Source organism: Plectropomus leopardus, chromosome 16 (assembly GCF_026936395.1).
Source record: "Plectropomus leopardus strain MGB_pleo_1.0 chromosome 16, ASM2693639v1, whole genome shotgun sequence".
NCBI lineage: Eukaryota > Metazoa > Chordata > Actinopteri > Perciformes > Serranidae > Plectropomus > Plectropomus leopardus.
In genome coordinates this window covers 14227083-14247664 of record NC_142191.1, presented here as the reverse complement: position 1 = coordinate 14247664, position 20582 = coordinate 14227083, and the positions used below count along the sequence as shown (strand labels likewise).

Sequence of the window (20582 nt, the reverse complement as noted above, 5' to 3'; positions counted from 1 at the left end):
TATCTGTCCGTCCCTGTTTGACAGTGACACAGAATTTCAAAATAAAGGAATATCCAAAAGAGGATGATAGCAATTGATGTTTTCACTTTGAATTGAACAAATTGTATTGGTGATCACTGAATTGATATATCGATCCGGATCTATTGATTATTACATCCCCCACCAACAACAGCATCAATGAATTTAGACGTCAAAAACAATTCTCCATATTTTGCTCAGAACAGCAGAGAAGTCTCTTCTCTTTGCTACCTGGATGGCTCTCTGACCACCACTGTTGCTTCCAGCAGACAAACTAGACTTTTCCTGTCATTACAGAGGATTTGATGGTCTGCCTGTCACAACACTTCTAACTAAGAGAGTATTAAGTTTAGAGTTAACATCTACAATTTGTCTGGAAGCTAACTTTACAAGAAAAAAGGCGCAACAAAGCCGAATTACCGCCCACCTGCTAACTCTTTAAAAGGTTGACAGAGAACAGAGCAATTGGCTTCATCTAATCTAAAATGGTAATTATGCAGACTGGGAAGAATGGTGGATTCATTTGTTGAATTGTTGCAAATTTCCAGACTTAAGTAAGTTGAATATGTGTACCACAATTTAAAAATTAATGCTGCTACTATGACTACTACTACTTATATTAAAAACATAATAGTTATGTGACAACAATGACTATGAAGAATACAAATGATGATGGAATTAAATGGGCATTTTATATTTACCATGTTATCATTACAAATTGCAGGAGTGAATAAAATGAAAGTTGCATCTGGAGTTTCTCAAGTATACAAAAACATACTGGAGATTTATTATAATATTGCAATTTAAAGAACTACATATGCTTTTGATATAAACTTACCAACCATTAAAAATGAAGCTCAGTAACTGGGAATTTTTTTACATGCTGCTTTTATTGTAAAGACATAAGGCAGGACAAACATTATACAGCTCTTTACTAAGCCAAACCTTAAGATATAATAGACAGTGCATATTTGTGCATATTATCCCAATATAAGTCTTAAGTAAAGAATCCCACAGTTTATAAAACCAACACAGATTTCATACCGCTAGATAAAGTAGTCGGGTGTGAACAGGCAGATAGCAGACTGATGAGAGGTGCAGAGACGGTGAATATGGGGTGGAGCGTGTGGGTAACTGGAAACATATTCAGACTGGTACATGAATGTACTATATGTACTTTGAATGATGTTTTAGGTTGTTTTCTCATATTGTATGGTTTTGTATTGGGAAGCACTTTGTTGCGCTGGTTTAGAAAGTGTTATTAATATTATATGGGATCTGAACACACACATCCAAAAAGAAGAAGAAAACACAGAGAAGATAACAGAAGGACAGCATACCATGTGCTTGAGGTGTGGGTGTGGAAAGCAAAGGGGCCAAGAAAGGGGGTAGGAAGTAGGGAGGAGAGTCACACCCCACACCCTATACCCCTACCGTACAAAACTTAACAGGTGTCAATTTGAGATCACAATGAAGGCTCAGTTTGAAGTTGGGTGTGGTCCAAGCAAGGGTAAAATAGGGAAAGGGTCATTAGAACCCTCACTTTCAGGTTGCAGGATCAATACAGAATGGATGAGAATAGATTATAAAAAAATAGAATAGAACATATCTTTACTGTCCACCAGGGTTGAAATTTGTGTTTGGGTCACCAAAAACAGGAGACAACATGTTAAAAAGTTATTAAAACAGACTTATAGACAAGGTCTTTAGAAACACTTCACACATTTAATTGGTTCATTTTAGTATCTGTGGATCAAAACTCAAAATAATTTTGTTTGGTTCAGAAGTTATGACAGCTGTATCGTGGCTGGAATGATGCCATCACAAGATTGTGATCCATTTTGTGACTGTGAGATATGTTTTACCATAACAACTTAGTGACTTCAACAGAATATTAGCATTAACACCATTTTCCATTTTCCAACATAAGTTTTGTTTCCAAGTACTACACTCACTTGATACCCAGCATTTACAAAAAAGTGCAGTTTAATTCCATTTGTTTTAAAAAATGCCATTGTTATAACCCTGTCACAAGTTGGCTTGTTTACTTCCATTGTATTTACATGTTTGTTTTTTTTAGGTTTTTTTTGGTATGTGATTCAATGATACAACAACATATTAACATTCTTATCATACCGCAGGCTCACTCATTGTGACACAACTACAATTAAGTCTTCTTGTCCCAGCATGCAACCCTTTTCTAACTGTCTCTTACGCCTTACTTATTGTATGTACTAAATACAAAGTATAAAGCTCTTCCCAACATGTAAGACAGGTGTTGAGAAATACATGGATACAATCATCCCATGCAGAAAGCCTCCCTGAGACTTTCTTAAATAGTTACACTGTTTTCTATCTGGGCAGGGTTCAGGTATATGTAGGGTACCTCAAGCTGTGAGTTTCTTGCTGTGATTGCGTCACTGAGTGTGGACAGCTCTGTTTGAAATGTCTTAATGATCTCCTTAATGGCAGGCTCATCGAATCGTTCCTCTGGGTATGTTCCCATGTAAACCTGCCAAAATAACAAAAGGAAACAGTAAATTAGGTTGACACGGTATTTTGTTTGGTACAGTTTTTCAAAACACATTAAAATGTAGATGTGTAAAGTGATTTTGTTATTGTCACCAAACTTACCATGTCCATGTACTTGTTTGAAAATATCCACGACATTGCAACAAATTTCACTGTCTCGTCAACATTTGGGAGGGTCTCCAAAATTGTCTTCGTGCTTGACTGCCCCTTAGTGGTTGGAGGGGAATTGTGCAGCAGGAGTATGCCATTGGGCGCAAAGGCGTGGTAGTCGTACTAAATTATGACAGAAGTTTCAGGATGTATTAATATCAATTTTGTAATTAGTAGTAATAGTTATAGTAAAGTCCCCCTTCACTCAAAAATGTGTTATGCTAATTGTTACTGAATTTTTATGTTCTTATCATACACCATATAGACAAAAGTATAGGGCCACACCTCTTAATCATTGCGTTCAGGTGTTTCATTCGGTCCCATTGCCACAGGTGTATAAAATCAAGCACCTAGCCTTGCAGTCTGCCTTTACAAACATTTGTGAAAGAATGGGTCGTTCTAAAGAGCTCACTGAATTCGATTTTCTGGGGTTGGCTCCTGTAGGTGTAATGTGTAGGTGTAGTTTGTCCATGCTCTCTAAAACGACACATAGAAGTATGGATAAACCCGTAACCCTTGTTAAAGTAAGGGGATCTCTGTCTTCATTGTCATAATAATAATCACGTGGAATGATTGCAGTCATACTTATGGGGAAACTAACATCTGATGTTGTTCTTCTTTATGGACCTAGTCTAGAAGAGATCTTACTTTCTTCTGATATTGTCTTTTTTGTCATGGTCCTGGCTTTGAAGAAAAACCAGTGTATATAATTGGGTCTAATATTAACTGTTACATAACATAGAAGGTAAAACTGTAAAAAATAAAATAAACTCATTCTCCTGGTTTAAAACTCAGCTGATGCCCCAATGAAAGGAAATAATAATGACAGAATACATTCTAGATCCGCTGCTTTTTCCATGCATTTGAAGGGTTTAATCAGTTTTCTGTTTTCTTAACTATTTATGGTCTTACCTGTCCATGGTGCACCGCAGCATGCTGAGCCGTCACTGTAAAGATCACCATGGTGATGAACTTGATCACTTCCTCGATCGTATTGAAACCTGTTGGAATCCCTGGTGGTAGCACAGTCATTTTCAGTTAGTTATTGGCAATCACTATCTGCACTGAAAAATTGTAATTATTATTGTATGGGCTACTTTAGTTTTAGTTATCATATGTACGGTTAGGTTGTTTACAGATGATTTCAGAACATGTCTGACATACCTGTGGCTTTGTTTCCTAAGAAGCCATGTGTGAATATCTCATTGATCCATTCCTGTAGCTCAGTGTCTTTACACACCTCACTGTCTGAGGGATAATAGTGCTCCACTACTGCCTTCACGAAGCTGATGCACATAAAACATATTGAATTTGATTTCTAAAAGATTTCAGGAATTTTCAGCTTGTTTGTATAGAGATGGCTTGAAAAGAGAACCACAAAAGGCAGGAAAGAGAGGGGTAGACGCACTCTGAAGTGTGAGTTAATAAGGGTGAATGTAAGAAAGCTGATTCTTGTAAAATAATTTGATATGTACAGTTTCAATATTTGTTGAAAGCTAACCCGTTGATGATGTTCCACAGCTTCAGGCCGTCATCTCTGTAGTAGAAGTTTGGTATGGACTCCAGTCCTCGTGCAGTGATGTTGTCTGGCAGACAGAGGGAGCTGTAGGTCGTTTCAGGGAGAGCCCTTCTCATGAGCTCTGACAGTCCATGGTATCCAATGGTAGTCTATTAAGTCAATAATATTATCAGACACATCTCTTGAACTTAAAAAAAGTATTTAAAAATGTCAAAAGCTAAAACTTAGTTTTTGCAATGGTGCAATAAACTTGGAATAGTCTGAGTATTCAGAAATGTTTATTTAAAAGAGCCATACAGTACTCAAAATCCCATCCGGTGAATAAACATTTTTGCGGGCTGTAGTGTTAGCGTAGATTGTGTACCGGAAATGTGGAAACAGAAGCTGCAGAAGAGAACAAAGAGAACAAAAGTCAAAATAAGACACTTATTTGAGGAAACAACAGGCAACAAATCCAAGGTGTACCAGTCACCAAGGGAGGAAGCCTTAAGCAAACCACACTGGCAGCAGGTTTCCTTGGAGTGCTTCTGTATTTCTAAAAGTGCAAATGGCATACAATGGGGGAAAAATGTTACATTGAACCTGCTGTCAACTCTCTAATAAAGACATAAAATACCCAAAGAAGAACCTGAAAAATGAGTCAATAAGCAATCAAATCAACAGTTCAGGACAAAGCAATAGAAATAAAGTACCCCAGTACTTTTATTTCTACTGTGTAACTTTACCTTGTAGAGGGGATGAATCTCAGAGAAGCTGCGGAGAGCGGCAACATTATAGGCCTCTGCCAGAAAGTGAGGGTTCATGAGGTGGTGGACTGAAGCTTGAACAAGAAGATCTGCATTTTTAATAAACATCTTTGCCAGCAGCCAGTCAGCCTCTGGGTCACTGGGCAGAAAGATGGGATTCTGCTCCGAAGGTTGTTGATGCAACTGGAATGTGGTAAAATGTATGTTTAAACAAGTGCAACAGGAATTCTGAAAACATTCTAATGTACTGTGGAATTTTGTATGATTATGTGACCAGCAATTAATGGATTTAAGCTTATAAAGAATGAATACTGTCACTGATTTGCTCTGTTAGTACCTGTATTGCAATTGGCATCAGTTTGTTTTGCAGGTTCATGTAGAACAAACAGAGACCAGCAGTCACATGCAGAGGTTCATCATTGTTGTCTCTGGGGGGTATCCCATCTATCTGCTTGTAGTCACAGAGGAATATGTTGCCTTTCTGTATCGAAATAAAAGATAAAAGAAAAATATTTAAGACACACGAGGTGTCACAGTTTTGTAATTAATCGAGGTAATAATAGTTAGGGACTTTCCACTTTGATTTAAATGTGCTTGTTAAATGTATACATCACCCGAAGCAAAGATTATGACTCATCTAAAGTCTATGCAAAGTGATCATTAAGATGTGTTTTGAGTTTGTCACATTACAGGAAGATGTGTTATTAAACACCTGACCAAATTTGAATGACCAAAAAAAGAGGTCTCAAAATCATGACAAAATGCACAGTATTCTCTGATCTGAAGTGCTGGGGGCGTATCCGCTGGAGGGGCGGAGGCAACGCCCAATCACGGGACTATGCTAATGATGCTTCTCATTTTTATACTGCTACACTGTCAGGGGCAGGGTTATGCTGAGTGTAACTCCATTGCATCATTGAGCTATGTTTTGAGGCCTGCCGAAAAAATCTTGAAACAGGAAAATGGTGAAAAAACAGTCAACTGTCAAATTCCACAATTCAGCGCTATATAATAAAGGGTGTTCTTAACATGTTTTCAACAATCAGTTTCCAACATTTAGAATGTGTTTTGAAACAAACATCTGAATTCACTTGACACAGACTTAAAAGCCACTCGTCTTTCTTACCTCCATTTCCTTCTGCAGAGAGCTTCCCTCTGCCAGGAATGGCTTCACCATCTCCTCTGTGACTGGAAAGTTTGGGGGAAGCTCTGAGCAGCGCTTGATCATATTGGGGTTAATTGCGTTCAGAAACTGGTATCCATAAAAGTCGTCCTCCTTCCAGTGCTCAGAGACATACTCTTGAAGAATAGCAGTTATAAAAATAGAATATTTAAAATGTTTTTCTTCCACTAGGTTTTAAGTACAACAAGATTATCATGGCCTTTAACTAAAAATATCTTTGATGTTGTTTTTTTCCCCTGAAAGACTTTTTATATAAAGCAAATCAAAAATCTACCTGACATTGTTGTCTTTTTGCACCAGAAGATTTTTTTCATGTCTTCAATTCTTTCCCATTTTTCAGTAGATCCAATCATCCCCTTAAGCTTGAGTTCCAAACCACTGAAGTAAGAAAGAATAGGAAAAAAATAAGGGAAAACACAATACAGTATTGAAGTACTTGCTGATATTAATGCTTCAAATTTACTTTTCGCCTCAGACATTAGAGTATGGCTTCATCATGCAATTCTGTGTGGACCCACATGATGGTTTTTGTATTATACACTTCAGTTGCTTTGGATTTAGAGTAGCGGATTTCAGCTGAGAGCTGAGAGACATCATCCAAATGGTTGATGTGGGGCTGCCCTTCACCCATAACTTTCCATCTACAAAAACAAAGTTACCAAGAAGTTGTTAGACAAGAAGTTGTTAGACATTTATGCACATACACTTCTGAGACCATAAATTTGTCTCTGTGTATATGCTGTACTGCAAGCATGAAAACTTACTGGTACAAGCTCTTTTTTTTTATCAGCTCGTTTTTCCGGTGCTCAATCAGCAGGGAATGTACCTCCTCAAAATCCTTCATGGCTGAGGTGAGAAAACAACTCATTTGTTAAGTTTTATATGACATAACAGAATAAAAAAAAAAACAAAAGAAAACAAAAAATGTATGAAAAGATGAGATATTCATGATCCTAATATTAATGATTTCAGTATTTCAAATTTCAGTAATATGGGGAATTTGAGTCAGACCTCTCCCTCCTCTCAGCTCCACCAGTTCTCCCCTGGAGATCCATCTGTAACAGGGGAAAAGAATGGCTTCTCCTTCTGGAGTCGTCACCACAACTTTAGAGAAGAACCATTCATCTTCTGGGAGATACAAAAATGGATCTTTCTCCATTTTCACCAGCAGAAGTTTCCCCAGAGACAAATTGGTTTTCATGGTGTGGGTCCCTGTCTTGGAAAAAAATCTCACTATAAATATAAAGAAATATGGTAGGGCTGTACCAAATAATTTGAAGCATCATTCATAATATTTACATTCAAATTCTAAATCATCATTTGAACCTTTGCAGTTTTTTTTGTTTTAATGTCTGTTTATTTCATTTAAATCTGTGTTTCTGCACAGTTGTATATAAAGGTTAGACTGCAATAGTATTATTCATATTATACTATTTGTAGAATTAGAGGTTTCGGTGCAATAAATAGCATCAAGTACTCAATTCCGTATAAAATAAATCCTGCTGCACGTGGTCAAGTCCAAAAGTCAACATTTTTTGAGAAAAGACTGATGTAACAATACGCAGCATGCCATCAGAACTGCCAAACTAAGCAGTGCTCATCAAATATTTATCAAGACTCTCTAACTTCATTTGCAATTTTCTGGCCTCAAATGTTTTCAGAAACACATTTGAGTGGACTGTATAGCTGTATTAACTCCAAATCCAGTAATTTAATGAAGGTGTGAAAATTTGTAAATGAATCACTAAAAGTACAGTTGAATTGTGTCCATGGGAGCAGTCCAGAAGAGGGCAATGAAAAATTGGAGTCCTCAAGGTAAAACGGGAAGATTGGCAAGTATGCGTGCACAGGTTGTTTTGTACTATATTGTGTTGGAATTTTCTCTAGCATGTAGTTTTAGAAATGGTGTAATGAGTGCTCTAGCCTTCTGCTCAATGTCATGTGGTTTGAACTACTTTTTCTGAGTAGCTTCAATTAGCCGTACTGGATTTTTCCTTTGGTAAACTTGACTGTTGTTCAACTTCTTAGGGTGGAGTAATTGGTGGCTTGCAAAGTTGCGTCCTCAGCACTGAGTCAAATTGTAAATAAGCTGCTGTTGATATTGTGGGAAACATTAAAAAGTTTGCCATTTTGGTATCCTCAGTGTTATTTCATTACCCTCCTAAGTGTAGGCGTAACTCATAACCCTTGGCTACTCTATGTATGTAAGCTCTTTGCAGTTACTGTCCCCAGTTGCAGAAATGAGGGCTGACGAACTCTACACGGCACAATAAGAGCCTCATTTTAAGCCTGTGAGATGAACAGAGAGTGACCTGGTGTTTTTGCAATAGCAGGGCCATCAATAATTCCACTAAGAAACACTAGAAGTTATTTTCACTTTAAAAGTTTTATGTAACTGAAGCCCCGTAAAGATTAAGTTCTGTTAGATTCTCTTCATATGTGCACCTGCCCTTTCATTTTGGTTACAGTTACACAATCTGTGTAAGAGTTATGGTGGTTAATGTCAGACAGGCTACACACTGAAGAAGAATTTCACTACTCATCAAATTAGTTTGGCTTACTGAACAGACTCACACAGTTTGTTTCTGTGCTTTACAGCCTTTAATTTTTAACGATGTGATGTGCTCTCATAATTTTCATATGATTGATTCTTAGTTAAGGGAAGTAAATTTTTTAAAAAAAAAGCTACATGAGATGTAGTCCAATTACTCACTAAATAAAGACAAACACTAAAATATATGCACAAACAGAAGTCATTACATTGCCCTTGTACATTGTGTAATTTAAGAATCATTACATGAGCAGTGTTTCACTGAATTTAACTTACTGTCCCAGTTGAAAAGTCAAAGACGTACGTGTCCAACTTAGTTCTCTCACTCTGCCCCTCAGTTCCAAATAAGGTGACATATATATGGTCCCATGTTCCTGCATATTGCATGTCACCTGTTGTCACCTCTAGCTTGTACTCAGCCATGGTCTCTCAGTGGAAACTGTCTGAAAAAGAAACAAATTAAATCTCTAAATTGTGTAATTTTGTCATTTTGTTTTCACACTTGCAAATAGTTTACTAAAAGGTTTGATTTTTTTCTGCACTCAAAATATTCAACAATCATCCAAAAGTATTAACTTGCATGCATTATTACATGTACAGTGTTTTTATTATCAGCTGTTATACCATGAGTAAAGATGAATAAAGCTCATACCTGCACCTTCAGATAGAGGCAGTTTTTACCACCTGTTTGCCGTGTAGCTGCAGGTTCAGGTTTTCCCTCTCTGTAGTCTGTGTCCTTGCTTTCTTTCTCTCCGCCAAACAAGGTTGTGTTCCTGTTTTTTCATGTCTCTACATTAAGCTTTAGTGGGTGTGGGGCAGGATACTATTTCTTCCAATGTGCTTTGATAAGGAAGATGAGGCTGAAGTTGAAACAAGGAGGAGCACAAGTTGTACTCAATCATCCATTTTGGTCTTGGGCCCAAAGCCAACCTTAAGTCAGACAAACGCAGTTTAGTGAGCATTAATTCCGTAATGTGAATCAGTGTACAGACGTGCAATGAAATACAGGTGATAGACTGTCAGGAATGTTGAGTGCATGGCCATGAGTGAAGGATCCAAATGCATACAGTTAGACAGAAAGGAAGGATTGTGGGATTTATTCACAAAAATGAAAAAAATCAGTGGTATGGGAAGCATGTCTGAACCATACTGAGGGTATGTGGGAAACAGGAACTTAAATACTGAAACACTCCACAAGTGTGGAGCAATCATTACACAATCTCTAAACTGTGTATTGAATGCTCCAACGGTTGTCTTGCATGCATTATTACATGTATAGTGTTCTGATCATCAACTGTCATATAATGAGGAAAGAGAAGTAAAGTGTACAGAGTGTCTTGTTTTCTTTCACCGTTCTGACATTTAAGTTCAAGTAAGGACTCATACTCAACGTGTTACCTGTTCATTGTAAGGAACTTGTTTATGATGAACAAGCACCCCAGGGTCAGGAGAGTACAGATAATTCGAATATATATTCAACAACCATCCAAAAAGGGTGTTAACACTTAACTTCTAGTCTAGTATTATCTCGGTATGCATGATTGCATGTACAGGTTTCTGATCATCAACTGTCATATAATGAGGAAAGAGAAGTAAAGTGTACAGTGTGCCAACATCAACAACTTTTAATTATATCCAAATGCTGCACACTAGACATTGCTACTCTGTCATTATATGTTGTGAAGACCTTAGACTACACACAAAGATCATGCAATATGTGTTCAGCTTCATCATCTTATTGTGTATACTGTAATTGGAGTATCCTAATATTAAAAGATGTGTATAGCGTAGACCACTATAATTACTGGTTCTACACACAGAGATGTGGACTCACATGAAGTACTCAGAGGCAGAGCAGTTGAAAGCAATGAATTGTTTACTTGGTAAGAATAAATCAGGTTCACACTGGACACACTACTTTAAATGTTCCACAGCATATTAGTGTTCTTAACACCCTTTCCCCTAATTTTAGTTTTGTTTCCCAGTATCCCGTAGTATTTACAAAAACAAGAATCATTTATCTCCCCTGAACTCTAAAATTTCCAATTGTTGCACCCTTGCTCCCAATGGTTATAATCGTACTTGTTTTCTTTCCCTGTACTGACATTTAAGTGCAAGTAGGGACTTGTACATTTTAAATATAACTTATTCTGACAACATGTTAACTGCTTATTGTGAGAAACCGGTTCTTGACGAACAAGAACATGAGGGGGAGGAGAGTACAGATGATTTGAAAAAGGTGCTGTTCTTGTTCCACTGACTACACTACTTGCTGCTAGCTGCTGCTGGGTGTTTTGACAGTTATCTCCATTTTCTCTATAAGAGTGACTGACACAGTCAGTCATGCTTGCTCTTATTCTGTTGCTCACACTGGGACAAGGTGGATGTTCTAGAAGTAGTGTTTTCACGAAAACGTTTTTATTTCTCTCGCTTAGGTTGTGTTGACTTTTATGTCTGTAATAAGTGTGCAACACACACAAAATAACATCATGGTCTAACATTCTTGAACTGCAAAGAAAGCAGATGAAGTTCATACTAGTGAAGCTTGCCGTGCAAAAGTACATCGGCTAATTACCATATTAATATTATATATTATATTATATTACCATATCAAAAAGAAAAGAACTTGAATACACAGCATATATCAGACTTACATACAACCCAGCATGCAATACAGGTGTTTAAAAGGAACTGACCATTGACTTATGCAGAAAGATAAAGAATGGCTTCCTCAGACTCAGTTAAATAGTTATACTGTTCTCTATCTCAGCAGGGTTCAGATATGTGTAAGGTAGGTCAAGCTGTGAGTTTCTTGTTGTGATTGCTTCACCGAGGCAGGACAGCTCTGCTTGAAATTTCTTCATCATCTCCTTAATGGCAGGCTCATCGAATCGTTCCTCTGGGTATGTTCCCATGGGAACCTGCCAAAATGACAAACAGAAAGAGTGAATCAGATTGACACAGTCTTTTGTTTGGTAGAATTTTTTAAAGAACTTTCAAAATGTGGCTGGATTATAATGACTTTGTTCATCGTCACCAAACTTGCCATGTCAGTGTAGGTGCTTGTAAGGGTCCATGCCATTGCTGCAAACTTCACTGTCTCATCAACATTTGGGAGGGACTCCAAAATTGTCGTCATGCTCGACTGCCCCTTAGTGGTTGGAGGGGGTTTGTGCAGCAGAAGTGAGCCATTGGGCACCCAGAAGTAGTAGTCAAACTAAAATATGAAATAAGTTTCAGTATATACTCTTTATTTTTGTAACTCTTAAAGTCCTCTTCACACACAAAAAAGTCTTTTGCTTATTGTTCCTTTGCTTCGACATTTGCCCTTGACTCCGGAAAGCAGGGATTGACACCACAAACCTTTTGCAAACTCATCCTAAATCGACACTTACACACACGTACATATGACCATGATTTTGTGACTTCAGCTATTAGGTAGAAATCGTGGTGAAATATGTCTGATGTTCAATAGATGGTCAGTAAGGAAGACATTAATTGAAGTTTTCCCCAGAAGAACCACACAAGTCCTGGAAATTACATATCAATTCATGATTTTTGCCCATGCTCCCGAAACAGACATTAAAGTCTGAGCATTAATCAGCATTAAAATGTTAAATTTAGTTAAGGTATACGGGATCATTGATCATTGTGCTTAAAGTTCTGGAACAATAATGGTCATGCTTTAAAAAGATGAGTTTCAAATGGGAAAAGAAACAACTGATGCTGTCATTCTTTGGTTTGAAAAACATTTGTGATGCTGGAAATGCTTTAGCAGAGTCAGTAGTGGAGGAAGTATTCAGATCATTTACTTACATGGTACTAGTAAAAGTCCTGCACTGATCACTTAGGTAAAAGTAAAATAAGGAAAATGCATTTACGTGAAAGGACTTAATGCAGAATAATTTAAGTAATAAGAACACAAAGCACCAAGTCCTCATATTGAAGATGCTGGAATCATGCAATGTTTTTGCATGAAAAATAATTGAACAATCATCAAAATATTTGTCAATTATTTTTCTAATCAGTGGACCAATCATTCCAACTGTGCTCATATATTTTTATGTGGCTTCGGTGCAAAATGGTAGTGGAGTAAAAGGCACAACATTTCCTTTTGAAATGTACTTGAGTAGAAGTAGAAAGTTGCATGAGATTAAGATACTCAAGTAAAGCAGAAGTACCTAATATTTGTACATGAATACAGTATTTGAGTAAATTGACTTAAGCAGAGGTATGTACAGTAACTGAAATTGCAGTAATTGTGATCAGTAAACTAAGTATAGTTGTTTTTCTTTTTAAGTTGATTAATTTATTAATCCAGTCATTATAATTAATCTAAAATATAATAATCTAAATCTTAATATGTTATATTCATGCTTTTTTTATGTTCCTCAAATTTAAAACTTATATTTCTTCACATTTAGCAAACAATATGGACAGTGAAAACAAGATGTTGTAGGAGCAAAAATAAAGCCTACCTACAGAAATACAAATTGTGGATACGAACAAAAATAACAGAAAATTTGAGGATATCGCTTCTTGCATGAGGTACATTATCACATTAAAAGGAATGTAAAACTAGGTAAGAAATGATATCTGTCTTATGGTTTAAAATTCAGCAAATGCTCTACTGAAGAGAAAATAACAATAAAGCACATCCCAGATCTGCTCTTTGTTGCATACATTTGAAGTGTTTGATTAGTTATTAAGTTTGTTTAAACAAGAACTTTACTATTTTTCTGATTATTTATGGTCTCACCTGCCCGTTGTGTAGTGCAGCATGTTGAGCTGTCACTGTGAAGATCACCATGGTGATGAACTTGATCACTTCTTTGACCGTATGAAAGCATGCTGGAAACCCTGTTGGCAGCACAATCCTGATCAGTTAATTATTCACAATATACTGTATATCAATATATAAAAGTGTGTGTGTGTGTGTGTGTGTGTGTGTGTGTTTACAGATGATTTCAGAACATGTGTGACATACCTGAGGCTTTATTTCCAAAGAAGCCATGCAGAAATATTTCACTGATCCATTCCTGCAGCTCGGTGTCTTTACACACCTCATTGTCTGAGGGATAATAATACTCCACTACTGCCTTCACAAAGCTGGTGCACATAAAACAATTTTAAATAGTTACACTTGTATGTACAAAAAAATAAAGGACAGCAAGATTCATGCTGATGCTCGTCAAAAAATCAGTATGCACAGTTGTAATTTTGTTGAAAGGTAACCTGTTGATGATGTTCCACAGCTTCAGGCCGTCATCTCTGTAGTAGAAGTTTGGTATGGACTCGACTCCTCGTGCAGTGATGTTCTCTGGCAGACAGAGGGAGCTGTAGGTCGTGTCAGAGTGAGCCCTTCTCATGAGCTCGATCAGTCCATCATACCCAAGCGTAGTCTGTCGAGTTCATGATACACAAATCTTAATCATCAGAGACATTTTTTTACATATAAATGTATGCACATTGTAACGCCGTCCCCCCAAAAATCTAATCTATCTTAAAACAAAGTTATGCAAGAATTCATAAAATTGGAATCTGAATATTCAGAAATGTATTTTAAAGAGCCATACCAAACGCAAAATCCCCTTTGGTCCTAAAAGACTGTTGCGGGCTGCATTGTTTATGAAGAGAGTGTACCGAAAATGTGGAAACAGCAGCTGTGCAGACAGAGGGATAGATATTTGAAGCCAAAGTGTGACACTTATTTGAGCAAACAACTGGCAGCACATTCTGGGTGTGTTGATCACCAAAAAGGAAGCCAAAAGCAAACAACACTGACAACATGTTTTTAAGACCTTTTTTTTCCCTCCAAGTATAAGCCCTGATGGATACAAAGTCCCTGATATCACTTTGAAAGCTAACCACTAATTGCAATACAAATATTTTCTAATATGTATTTATCCATTAATTTGTTGTGCATTATTTAAGGTAAAAGATTTCTGTGAAAAAAATCAATCATTAAAAACTCAGATCATCAGTTCGGATCACAGAAATAGAAGAAAGTAGAGCAGCATCATGATGTGATCTCTACTGTGTAATGTTACCTTGTAGAGGGGATGAATCACAGAGAAGCTGCGAAGAGCGGCAACAGCACAGACCTCAGCCAGAAAGTGAGTGTTCATGAGGTGTTGGACTGTTTGGTGTTCCATCAAATCTGCATTTTTAATAAACATCTTTGCCAGCAGCCAGTCAGCCTCTGGGTCACTGGGCAGAAAGATGGGATTCTGCTCCGAAGGTTGTTGATGCAACTGGAATGTGGTTACATAAGATTTTATTTTAGTATGTTAAACTAGTGCAACAGGACTTCTGCAAACATACTTAAATACTGTAGAGTGCTACATGATTATGTGACAAGACTAGTGAAGTTTATAACATAAAAATACTGTCATAGATTTGCTCTGTGATTACCTGTATTGCAATTGGCATGAATTTGTTTTCTGGGTTCACGTAGAGCAAACAGAGACCAGCAGTCACATGCAGAGGTTCACCATTTTTGACTCTGGGTGGTATTCCATCCATCCTCTTTTGGTCATAGAGGAATATGTTGCCTTTCTGTGTGGTAAGGAAAGACAGAAGATGTGTTACTTAAAGAGGTATCACATAATTTTGATAAATCGATTGATTCCACTGTGATGTATGTACACTCTTTAAACACAGTGGTTTCAAAGCAAAGATTATGACTCATTTAAAGCCACTCGTCTTTCTTACCTCCATTTCCTTCTGCAGAGAGCTTCCCTCTGTCAGGAACGGCTTCACCATCTCATCTGTGACTGGAAAGTTTGGGGGAAGCTCTGAGCAGCACTTGATCATATTGGGGTTGACTCCATTCAGAAACTGGTATCCATAAAAGTCGTCCTCCTTCCAGTGCTCAGAAACATACTCTGGAAGAACAGCAGTTGACAAATATAATTTCTAAAATGTTTTTCTTTCTTTGAGTTTGAAGTTCAACATGATGATAATGGCCTTTTAACTAAAAACATGACTGCTGGTTTGTTCCTGAGACATTTTTAACTGTATAGAAAAACAAATAATTTTACCTAACAGGAAAAACATCTGTATCTTATGCAGCTAGGACAATGACGTTGGTTTGGTGGTTTATGCTTCAGACCTGGAAAATGGGGAAAAACATTTACCTGACATTGTTGTCTTTTTGTACCAGAAGATTTTTTTCATGTCTTCAGTGCTTTCCCATTTTTCAGAAGATCCAAGCAGCCCCTTAAGCTTGAGTTCAATGCCACTAAAATAAAAAGGGTTCAGCGAAAAAGAAAATACAATCCAGAAGTAAGCAAGATACTGATAATAATAACTTCAAATTCAACTTTTTGCTCAAAACACAGAGAATATGACTTTAATGGAATCTGTTTCTGTCCATCATATATGTTTGTAGACCCACGTTATCATTTTCGTTTGATCTATTTCAGTTATTTTGGACATAGAGAAACGTATGTCAGCTGGCAGCTTTAAAGGATCATCAAAGTGGTTGACTTGGGGTAGTCCTGCAACCAAACTCTTCCATCTAAAAAAAATAATAATAATAACAAAGTTACAAAAAAGCAGTTAGACATATCTCCAGATAAACCTTTGAGATACCATAACTGTACCTCTATGTGCGTTCTGTACTGCACACATGAAAACTTACTGGTACAAGCTCTTTTTAAGTGTCAACTCTTTTTTTCGGTGGTCAATCAACAGGGGATGGTCCTCCTCAAAATTCTTCATAGCTGGGGTGTGAAAACAACACTGAGAATGAGAATTTTAAAATGATAAAACTAACAGAAATTCCCCAAAAATGTGTCAAAAGAATGATATCCATGTTTGTGTTTCTATCCATATCAGTTATTTGGGGAATTTGAGTCAGACCTCTCCCTCCTCTCAGCTCCACCAGTTCTCCCCTGGAGATCCATCTGTAACAGGGGAAAAGAATGGCTTCTCCCTCTGGAGTCGTCACCACGACTTTGGAGAAGTACCATTCATCTTCTGGGAGACACAAAAATGGATCTTTCTCCACCTTAACCAGCAGAAGTTTCCCCAGAGATAAACTGGTTTTCACGGTGTAGGTCCCTGTCTTGGAATACGGATATATAGAAATAAACATATATAGAATACATATACATAAATACATCCACCAAGGCTGGACAAGCTTCTTAAATTATTTTAATAAAAATATAGAAATCTGAATCTACATTAAAATACAAAAAGTATCAGACTGTCATGCCAGGTGGAAATTGAAATGTATTGTATGTATGTACTCAGAACACTGAATTTAAATGTATGTGAGTGTAGTACCATAAGGATGAATTGCTACCATTTTGTGTTGATATTTTCACCAACCATTTAATTTTGAATACAGTCAGTGGTTGCAGCAGGAATTACAGTGGTGAATGTCAAATAGACCACACCTTGAAGATCAAATTGCCAACTTATCAAATTAGTGTGGCTTACTGTTTAAAAACTAAATATAAACTTGAATTCATCCAAATCATTCATATAGTAAAGTAAGGTAAGTGTGGATCAAATTTGCTGTAAGATGAATCTACCAACTCATCAAATAAGTATGGCTTACCGATTTAAATCTAAATCATTTACATAGTAAATCTAGAAAAGTGAATAAAATTTGCTGAAAGATTGTCCAAAAGACTGTGTTTAACAAACTCAGGAAATTTGCCTTTATGCTTCACAGCCCTTTAATTATGATCTTAAAAGTGAAAAGCTCAGTAGATTTCCACATGATGATGATGATGCCATTTTCTATGTATACTTTAGTGAAGTTAAGTAAATGTAATTCTCTCTAAATAGTCCCTTGATAAAGACAAACAGTACCCCATCATAAATATATTCACAAATTCACAAACAAATTACATTGTCCCAGGCCTAATTTTAGTATCAATATATAAGTGATGCTTAGCTGCATTTAAAAAAACAACTTACTGTCCCAGTTGAAAAGTCAAAACCATAGTTGTCCAACTCAGTTCTCTCACTCTGCCCTTCAGTTCCAAATAAGGTGACATATATGTGGTCCCATGTTCCTGCATATTGCTTGTCACCTGTTGTCACCTCTAGCTTATACTCAGCCATGATCGCTCTGTGGAAACTGTCTAGAAAAGAAGCAAAATATTAACATTATATACTGAATGCCCCAACATTCTGCAAAAACAAACTTGGATTCTTAAATTAGCATTTCTAGACCTATTAGTCCACAGGCATTCAAAATGCTTGTTAGTGCTTAACCTGGTCTAGTATTGCCTTTCAAACATTATAACAAGTACAGGCTTTTGATCATCAACTGTCACACAATGAGTAAAGATGATTAAAGTTCATACCTACCCCTTCAGACAGAGGCAGTTTTTACCACCTCTTTTTCTTACGTATAACTGCAGGTCCCGGTTTTTTCTTTGTGTGGTCTTCCTCTCTTTTTCTTTCTGTAGTGAACCCCTGACTTCAACCTTTTGATACTACTTCCCCCACAGTGCTTTGATGTAAAAGGTGATCTAGGTTGAAACAATGTTGTTTTTCTGGTTTTTAATGTCTATACATTTAGCTGTCATGGGTGTGGGGAAGGATGCTACTCTCCCAACTGTGCTTTGATAAGAAAGGTGATTAAAGTTAAACAAGGAGGAGCACGAGTTTTACTCAAACACCCATTCTGGTCTCAGGCCAAAAATCAGCCGTAAGTCTGACAAACACACTTGAGTGAATATAAATTCTGTTTGGTGAATCAATGTCTTGGTGGGCAATAATATACACAGTGATAAACCTTCAGCAGTGTTGACTGAAGGGCTCAAATGCCTTTAGTTCAGGGAGATGAGAAGAGGGGGATTTATTGATAAAAATGAGAATTATTGGCTCATTGGCTGTTGCTGCTGTCTCAAGAGCTGCTCTACTCCTTGGAAAATAGGAAAATAAGATGTTTATCATTTCACTTTTGAAATTTCATAAAATATTTTTTCACATATATAACACAGGCACATCAAATAAACCTAAATACCAACCAAATAACCTTAAGTGAACATAACCTTGGTGGATGAGAGATTGCAGACAGAGCAGATTTCACTTTCTACTTACTGAACACATTGATAAACTATTGATTTTCTATTGGAAAAGTACTTACGTACAACTGTAGTTGTCAAGTGTTCTTCAAGTTATCTTCTTTTCGTCTGCAACACAGCCTTTCTCTGTTGTTCACTGATTTCACTCTAAAACTATGTGTGTGTGTGTGGGGTGGGGGGTGGGGGGTGGGGTGGGAGTGTGTGTGTGTGTGTGTGGGGGTGGGTGTGTGGTTTGTTTCTCTCTCTGTGGCTTATGCGTGCATGTGGAGGAGCAGCCCCAACATGCAGACAGCAGGAGTGAAATGCTGTACCATGATAATAAACAAAACCAAAACTCTAAAAAGTACTGATAAAAGAACCAATAATGTTGGAGCTTATTAATACTTGCTCTTTATTAATTTTGCCCTGGGGCAGTTTAGTACCAGTTTTTGGTACTCATTCCGAGATGGGCCACTCAGAAGTTGCTTCTGGGCCGGATGTGGCCTGCCAATGCCCGCAGGACCCCAGTTGAGTAGACTTGCCTATAATCTGTTCAAAATCTGGACGTCTCCAAAATTTTCTTTATGCCTTACTGCCACTTAGTGGTTGGAGAAGGTTGAACAGCAAGAGCGTACAAATGGGTACTCTTATGAAAGAAGTTTCTGCATGTATTATTACTAATTTTTATGTCCCCAAATGTATTTGCTTATTGCTACTTGTATATGTGCCATTCACTGTGCAGAAAGATGAAAATGGCGCCAGAAAGTTTTTCATCCAGAAGGTTTTCTGGGCTTCTGTGCTCCACATGTGTGATAAGGAAACTTGAAACCTCTTGCACACTCACTGAGAGTGACCCTCTCAGTGTGTCCTGGAATTGTTTTTTTAAAATACTTAAAAGCTGCATGAAGATATGTGGCACATGGTAATGAATTCATAGCAGAGTGTAACTTTTTTATACAGAGAACAAATGTGTACATAAATATGTTTGCACTAGCTATTAAGTTGTTAACATAGGCAAGTGAACATGTAAGGCTCGGGGCAAGTACGACTCACCCTCCCCAGTTGCGAAACCACTTTATGGAAACTTGCTGAGCTACATGTAAGGAAGATAGAGTTCCTTTCTGTTCCTGTTTTTAACAACACGTTCGAGAAAAGATCTGCCTGTGAAACTTGTGTGAACTTGTTTGAAGTGTAGCTGTTTATAATCAACATGTGGGGGCTCATTTCTTATGAAGGACGCTTCCAAGCATTAAAGCTGTCACTGACTGAAACGTTTTATGGCTATGTTTTTATTGCATATAGTCTCACTGCATTAGGCAGAAACTGCTCTTTAGTTAGTTAGTAATTGAAATAGCTGGCCGGTTGTGTGGAGTTTGCATGTTCTCCCTGTGCTGGTGTAGGTTTTCTCCAGGTACTCTGGCTTCCTCCCACAGACCTAAGACATGCCTGTTAGTTAACTGACCTTACAATAGTCCTGTGCCGCTACACAGACTGGCCAATTATAGCATATTATGGGCCAGCTCCAACAAGGGTCCAACAACTCCAAGGCTCTGCTAGACTCTTATGCAGTAATTTCAGATTGTTTTCATTTTCAGGCTGATTTTATGGATCATGAGCAAAACATTGTGCCCAGGACATATTGTACTAATGATACTTTTTACCCAGAGAGGTTTGAAAAACGACCTGTCCTGGCAACCTGTTCAGATTGTTTGGACCCTGTCGAGAGTGTTCACTGCGTTTTGCTCAATATCAGCTGGGCTCATAGTCTCAATATAGAGATGGTTGACATGTCTCCACTTATGCCCCCTGTACAAAAATGAAACAAAAACATCACAGATACAGCTTCTGACAT

General features: G+C 37.4%; 3 protein-coding genes across 4 annotated transcripts in view; 1 reads left to right on the top strand and 2 right to left on the bottom strand.

Annotated features, from left to right (window-relative positions):
* The window catches only part of LOC121955228 (protein-glutamine gamma-glutamyltransferase E-like), a 129557-nt gene that overhangs the window by 88996 nt on the left and 19979 nt on the right, over positions 1–20582 (top strand). The window lies entirely within an intron of this gene.
* LOC121955229 (hydroperoxide isomerase ALOXE3-like) lies at positions 1724–9517 on the bottom strand. The gene is made up of 15 exons (XM_042503082.2): positions 9352–9517; positions 8976–9142; positions 7160–7364; positions 6913–6994; positions 6667–6789; positions 6423–6526; positions 6092–6264; positions 5303–5446; positions 4945–5148; positions 4517–4603; positions 4202–4368; positions 3865–3986; positions 3613–3713; positions 2653–2823; positions 1724–2530 (listed from the first exon to the last, which is right to left on the bottom strand). The coding sequence occupies exons 2-15, from the start codon at positions 9120–9122 to the stop codon at positions 2351–2353; spliced, it is 2010 nt and encodes a 669-aa protein (XP_042359016.2). The 5' UTR covers positions 9123–9142; positions 9352–9517; the 3' UTR covers positions 1724–2350.
* LOC121955230 (hydroperoxide isomerase ALOXE3-like) lies at positions 10558–18793 on the bottom strand. The gene is made up of 15 exons (XM_088089872.1): positions 18030–18793; positions 17634–17800; positions 16566–16770; positions 16345–16426; positions 16099–16221; positions 15839–15942; positions 15414–15586; positions 15114–15257; positions 14750–14953; positions 14276–14362; positions 13935–14101; positions 13687–13808; positions 13459–13559; positions 11746–11916; positions 10558–11620 (listed from the first exon to the last, which is right to left on the bottom strand). The coding sequence occupies exons 2-15, from the start codon at positions 17778–17780 to the stop codon at positions 11441–11443; spliced, it is 2010 nt and encodes a 669-aa protein (XP_087945998.1). The 5' UTR covers positions 17781–17800; positions 18030–18793; the 3' UTR covers positions 10558–11440.

What these genes read in the sequence shown, in the direction of transcription:
- LOC121955229 (XM_042503082.2), bottom strand. Translation starts at nt 9,122, where the DNA reads ATGGCTGAGTACAAGCTAGAGGTGACAACAGGTGACATGCAATATGCA. An exon ending in TATAATACAAAAACCATCAT is followed by an intron (nt 6,527 to 6,666) that starts GTGGGTCCACAC and finishes TTCTTACTTCAG; the next exon opens with TGGTTTGGAACTCAAGCTTA. An exon ending in CTGCGGTGCACCATGGACAG is followed by an intron (nt 2,824 to 3,612) that starts GTAAGACCATAA and finishes GTCATAATTTAG; the next exon opens with TACGACTACCACGCCTTTGC.
- LOC121955230 (XM_088089872.1), bottom strand. Translation starts at nt 17,780, where the DNA reads ATGGCTGAGTATAAGCTAGAGGTGACAACAGGTGACAAGCAATATGCA. An exon ending in TGATTCATCCCCTCTACAAG is followed by an intron (nt 14,363 to 14,749) that starts GTAACATTACAC and finishes CTGTCTGCACAG; the next exon opens with CTGCTGTTTCCACATTTTCG. An exon ending in CTGCACTACACAACGGGCAG is followed by an intron (nt 11,917 to 13,458) that starts GTGAGACCATAA and finishes TTCATATTTTAG; the next exon opens with TTTGACTACTACTTCTGGGT.